Below are 6201 nucleotides of genomic sequence, written 5' to 3'. Positions count from 1 at the left end.
CTTGTAGAGCTAAAGTTGAAATTTTAAAATATCCCAATCAAATATAAACTTTTTCTAAGTGAATAATGTTAACACCACTAGGAGTGAGCGTTCGATCGAATTGAGTTAAATCGAATCGAGTGAAAAAAATTTGAGTTAATCGAGTTCACGAGTCCTATTTTATAATCCTAACTCAATTTGAAATTTTTTTGAATAGAATGAAATTGTTCGAGTTAAATTAAAAAATTAAATATTTCAAATAAAAATATTGTTATAGTATAACTAATTCCATGTTAGAGTACATAAATTTGAAACCATATAGATTTAAAAAATTTCAAAAAAATTGAGTATAATAAATTTGAATAATTAATTAGATCCCAAATTACTATTTTAGAATATTTTAAAATTTGAAAATTTTAAATTTTGTATATATTTTTTAGAATTTTAGAAATTTTTAAAATATAAATTTTGAATTTTTTATAAATATTTTGAATTTTGAATTTTTTTTTGTAATTTTTGTTGAAAGAGAGACCAATTTGCTTACTTTCAAAGTTGACAGGGACCAAAAGGGTATTTTCACTAATCTGTTATTCAAATTATTCGAATTGTGAGATCCAACTCGACTCGAACTTGAAACTCGAATAGAGTCATTCGAGTTGACTCGAATAATTCGAATAGCTCGATTCGATTAATTCGAAATTTTAAATTTTTTTTAATTTTTTCAAATCGAATCGAGTTTTACTCACCCCTAAACACCACCATTGTAGAATCAAAGGAGATGACTGTGTAAAGCAAGATGCATTGTTATAGATCTCAATTCTTAAATGCATCAATAGAGCAAGACTTAAGATCCAAATAAACAGATTAACAGCTGAAACAAGCTTTGTATTCGAGCACAAGAAAAAATTATTTTAACTCAATAGACTAAATCAAATGTATAGCTTAGTATGAAACTCAACCTGTAATTTAAAAAAAAACCATACTAGTATAATTTTGAAATTATTAAGAAAAATAATAATTTCTTTTTATAAAAGTAATTATTTCTAAAATTCAAACCTGCATCTTTTCTTTCAAAATATAACGTGTTTTATCATTATACTTAACCACTTATTAGTCATATGTATTATTTTCATTTGCTTTGCTGAAAGTCACTCATTACTACGAATTAGAGTTTCGTTTCATTTAAGTGGTTGTGTATCTCCTACTATTGGAGATACGCATTGTAATAGTACAAAATTTGACGAATGTCCTATTTAATGCTGAAATTACGATGATCAAAACACCATGTTTCAGAGCAGGAGCCAGAGCTGCCCCTGTAATGCTTGAAAATGGGTACAAGTGGTCAAAACAGACATGCAAGTTGAGCTATCAGGCAATGATCGAAGCAAAACTACGAGCGCCTTGAAGTTGAAGGATCGTTTTTATGCGGCAACAATCATATATTATTCCATCTGCAGTGCTGTATTGTCAAAAGCATTCTATGTCTAACCACGCAAATTATGTGTAGGTTGAGTGATAGGATCTCATCCTATTAACATGAAAATCACTACACTTTTGTCCTTGATGCTACTGTGTTTCACACCATCTTTCTTAACACTCTTTTTCAACAATATACTAAATGTTGGTATCAATGAGTTGTCTACACACTTCTAGATGTGATGACTTAAAGATGGCAGCCCCCGTTGGATCTTGTTGTGCCATGCATACAAATGCACCATTATAATTTTATCCACAATTTTTAATACATGAATTATCACCATTCTGCTTTGATCAACATCTAGATATATAGTTTTGTTTTAGTAGGTCGAAATGGCTGCTTTGCTTGGGACATGGGTTAGATATACTGGGTTTGGTGGGATCATTAATTAGAGGTTGGGGTGTCCTTATCAGAACAAATAATGATGACAATGTACCAAATATAGTCTAGAATTGTTTATTTTGGTGATTCGGGGCCAATTTTTCCACCTTTAGCCACGCTTTCCTTAATATTATTTGTGTTTAACTTAACTAGCCACCAATTAGAATGGAATAAATGCTTTTATTTGCAAATATAATTTTACCTTCAAAATCGATTTTGTCTGCCGTCTTATTTTCTTTATACCGATTACCGACTTGGCCATAATATTTTACTTTTGGTCTATTAAAGTCCCTTTTTTACTTTTAATTCAAAATTGATTGTACTAAATTTTAAATTAAAAGAAATGGACTAAATTAGAAAGTTTGAAAAGTTCATAAACTGAGGACAGAATTAAACTTTAACCCTTTCTTTTGTGTGTGTTATACGATTTATGATTTGAATTGAAGCGAGGAAAATATGAACATAAAAAACAAAACAGCCATGAAAATATTTTATATTATCTTCTTGTGAATTTGGTCACGGAATCATGTGAAGCTATACATTCTTTATTAATACTATTTTAGTATTTATTCAAATTTTAATTTCTTTTATATTCCCCGTAATTTGAACAAAATCAAAATGGAATGTTTGCACTTGATGAGGTTTGGGATTAGTATTAGCACCTAATTAATTAACATTTGTGGCGACAAAAGGTAGCTTTTGCTTGCCTTTTCTGCTAAACTTTTCTTCTTATACTTTTTCTTCATGGCTAATAAAGGCGAAATTATGGACACCAAAATTTTTGTTTAATCTTCAACAAAATCTTGTTTTAGGTTTATGACTTGAGGAAGAACACTTGTGTGGGTTTAATAATTATATTAGGGTATCTTGATTTTCTCACTTTCTCATTTAATGATACATCAACCTAATTGATTAATTATGAAAATTCAACATTTTTTAATCAATAAATTCTATTATACCCAATATTTATTTATATCATAAAATATTTAATATTTTCGTCAAATATTAAATTAAATTAAATTTAGATAATAATCTTGAAAATTGATAATTTTTTAATTAATTAAAATATCAACTATTAGATAGTGTACAAATACTTGTAGTAAACTTCGACTGTATTCGAGATACATCTTTTTATATATTAAATACAACTTTATTTTATTAATAAAAGTAGGAAGAATTTTTTTTCCAAATTAGGCAGTTGCATGAAAAGCGAGCAGGTGGGATCCATGTATTCACCAATCAGGAAACGTGGCACCCGATAACCATACACCCCATCATGAACCGTTAGATCCAATCATGCATGCTCTCCACGTGTCATGTACTGCTTCCCTCCATCATCGACTCCCTCCGCTTTTTACAGTTGGGTGCACATAATTCCTTCCTACACCCTCCCCACCCAAAAACTAACTAGCGTAGTTTGGCAGTGACACTAACTGGGTGACCTGGTATAAAGGGGGAAAAAAAATATCGACCCAAACAATAAGGGTACTTTCGTAAATTTGAGGATAAAATTCCCCGTTTAATTAAAATTTATATTGCTGCCTGACTGACTGCTGAGAGATACGTGGAAATACAATTACGTGTGCTCTAAGCGAAAGCTCAAAAGATTTATTTTATTTTATTTTATTTTAATTTATTGTTATTGCTATTGCTATTGCTATTGCTATTGCTATTGCAATTTCTCACACTCTTCACCTTCTTCTCAATTGTACACAGTGAGTTTTTGTTTATACAGAGGATTCTAAGTTAATTACTGGGTCTGCTTTTTTCTTTTTAATTGAAAGACGAAAGAAGATTTCTTTTCTTTTCTTTTCCTAGTATTTTTGTTGATTATATAATATGATGATGCCTTGAATAGTTGTTTGTGCTGAATGGGTGGTTGGGGTTTTGGATTTTGAGCTCTGAATCAGTTAGAGTTTTTGAGTAAGAAAAAGAAAACAGAGACAGGGGAGATGAGGAAATCGTTCAAGGATTCTCTCAAGGCACTTGAAGCTGATATTCAGTTCGCCAATACCCTGTAATTTCTTCTTTCTTTTTCTCTTCCTTGATTTTCTGTAGATGAGCATGGCCAGTACCGATTCATCATGATTTTCCCTTTTTTTTCTTTGAATTTTTAATAAATATACTTCCTTTCTGATTTTCTTTCAAAGTATGCAATGCGTGATACTGTTTCTTATATTTCGCTATAACCTATTATTTGAATTCTTTTTATTCGGTAAATTAACGTTTTCTTACTTTGGGGGACTATAAAATTTCAGATTGATAGTTTTCATCCTGCCTATGGTTCCATGTTGAATATTTCTTTTTTTTTTTTTTTTGCTTAATTGGAATTGTTATTGGTAATTTTTGGTGTTTATATTGGATGTTCGTTGCTTAATAGATGGTTCTGTATTGAATATTAATAATGGCTCCTACAGTAATGAAAAGTGACTATTGTTCTTTTTTCTTCTTCAAGCTTTTTAGATATTTTGGATATTCATTGCTTAATTAGATGGTTCTATATTGAATATTAATAATGGCTCCTACAGTAATGAAAAATAATTGTTGTTCTTTTTTCTTCTTCAAGCTTTTAAGATATTTTGGTTATATATGTTTAAACTTATCCTAAAAGGAAAATACTGACAGAATTTGAAGTTTGAAAATAGTGTTTTTACCACAAAAAAAGCCTCGCCAGAAAAGGGAAAACAGAGGATACTGAATGACTTGGATGAGACTAATGAGTCTAGAACTTCCATTTAGAGGATTTGGGGTCCTTCTTCCTTTTATGTAGCTTAATTACTTGTCTATAGTCGTTTGATCTGTTCTACATGTATATCTGCATTGATTAGTAGATGATAGGGACTACATTATACTACACGTTATTATTATTTTTTTGAATGATTAGGGCTTCTGATTATCCAAGAGAATATGATGGTGCCTGCCTTCAGATGAGATTATCTTACAGTCCAGTTGCACATTTCTTCCTTTTCCTTGTTCAGTGGACTGATTGTCATCTTGCTGGTGCCTTGGGGTTTCTCAGGATTCTTATATACAAGGTGATTTGCAAGTGCTTGTGTAATGAATTTCTGATGTTCTTGTCATATTCTAAACTTATAGAATTTCAAGGACGTTAATTTTGTGATGTTTCTTTTTCTGAAGGCGTATGCTGATGGTAAAACCACCATGTCTATTCATGAAAGGAAAGCTAGCATAAGAGAATTCTATGGTGTGTAAGAGGGGATTTGTTGTTGTTGTTGTGCATAAGTTTGATTCATATTTATCATAATTTTTGAAAAAATGTTAACACTATTTGAGCGGTTTGGACTTTGGATTGTCATGACAGGGGTGATCTTTCCCTCGTTATTGCAACTATCTCGAGGAATTACGGATGTGGATGACAGGAAACAGAAGGAAATTTGCGCTTCAAAGTTCACGAAAAGAGATGAACTGAATAAAGGAAAGGTCTCCGAAATCGACTTAGAGAGGGAAGAAGAATGTGGGATTTGCATGGAGATGCGCAGCAAGATTGTGTTGCCCACATGCAACCATTCAATGTGTATGAAATGCTACCGAACCTGGTAAACCGTCATCGAAACTGGTCTTCTTTTTTTTCGTTTCCTTTTTGATCATCAAGTAATTTAGCATGGTGGGAATGATAGAGATTAAAGTAAGCTACCCGAAGTTGAGTCCCGCACCTTGGATATAGCTAGACTTCAAGAAACATATACAAACATATTATGAAGAAAAGCTTAGCATCTCGATGTTCAAGCTCTTCTCTTGTCAAAACATAGATTGAAGATAGGCATATTATGTTGAAGATAATATTTGTGTTTTTATGGTGTTTTATAGGCGAATAAGGTCACAGTCATGCCCCTTCTGTAGGGACAGCTTGAAAAGAGTGGATTCGGGTGATCTTTGGATATATACAAGCAAAAATGACATTGTTGATTTAGCTTCAATCTCGAGGGATAATATGAAGCGTCTTTTCATGTATATTGATAAGTTGCCGCAGATTGTTCCAGATCCAAAGATTGTTTCTTATGATCCACAGCATCAACGTTGATCAGCTTATTATTTAGAAGTGTAAATAACAAATGGTTCATTGTAGATAGAACTCATTTATGTTCTTCTTTCTTCATTAGTTTCATTGTAGTAAGTGTAGAAGCACTTGGGGGAATTACATTCTTTGCTATGAAGTTATATGCTTTTTTTAGAACGGGTTCTCATTTGATTGTTCATCACTGTCTATATGGTACATGAGAGAGCATTCTTTGAAAACATGGACAATAATATTCTCTTATCCTGTCAATCAATGTGTTTCCATAAATTAATATAATGCCAACAAGCTGCAAGAGTTCAGGTACTAGTGTAGCAAGTTTATGTTA

At 31.5% G+C, this 6201-nt stretch overlaps 1 protein-coding gene across 2 annotated transcripts; it reads left to right on the top strand.

Moving 5' to 3' along the window:
- The first annotated feature begins 3285 nt into the window (after positions 1 to 3285).
- Positions 3286 to 5930, top strand: LOC108457883 (E3 ubiquitin-protein ligase AIRP2). Of its 2 annotated transcripts, none has more exons than XM_017757078.2 (5): positions 3286 to 3854; positions 4722 to 4872; positions 4976 to 5042; positions 5160 to 5394; positions 5666 to 5930. In XM_017757078.2, the coding sequence occupies exons 1-5, from the start codon at positions 3790 to 3792 to the stop codon at positions 5877 to 5879; spliced, it is 732 nt and encodes a 243-aa protein (XP_017612567.1). In that variant the 5' UTR covers positions 3286 to 3789; the 3' UTR covers positions 5880 to 5930. The 2 variants fall into 2 exon arrangements, with proteins under 2 accessions (XP_017612567.1, XP_052882435.1); XM_053026475.1 differs by having other exon boundaries at positions 3290 to 3552.
- The last annotated feature ends 271 nt before the right edge of the window (positions 5931 to 6201 follow it).

This window comes from Gossypium arboreum, chromosome 4, assembly GCF_025698485.1.
Source record: "Gossypium arboreum isolate Shixiya-1 chromosome 4, ASM2569848v2, whole genome shotgun sequence".
Classification (NCBI taxonomy): domain Eukaryota; kingdom Viridiplantae; phylum Streptophyta; class Magnoliopsida; order Malvales; family Malvaceae; genus Gossypium; species Gossypium arboreum.
Note: the sequence above shows the minus strand (reverse complement) of the source record. Positions and strands in the feature narration are given on the sequence as shown.

Excerpts from the sequence above, each read along its gene's own strand:
- LOC108457883 (XM_017757078.2), top strand. The coding sequence starts at position 3,790 with ATGAGGAAATCGTTCAAGGATTCTCTCAAGGCACTTGAAGCTGATATT. Across the intron at positions 3,855-4,721 it reads ATTCAGTTCGCCAATACCCT|GGCTTCTGATTATCCAAGAG; the intron begins GTAATTTCTTCT and ends TTGAATGATTAG. Across the intron at positions 5,395-5,665 it reads ATGAAATGCTACCGAACCTG|GCGAATAAGGTCACAGTCAT; the intron begins GTAAACCGTCAT and ends GGTGTTTTATAG.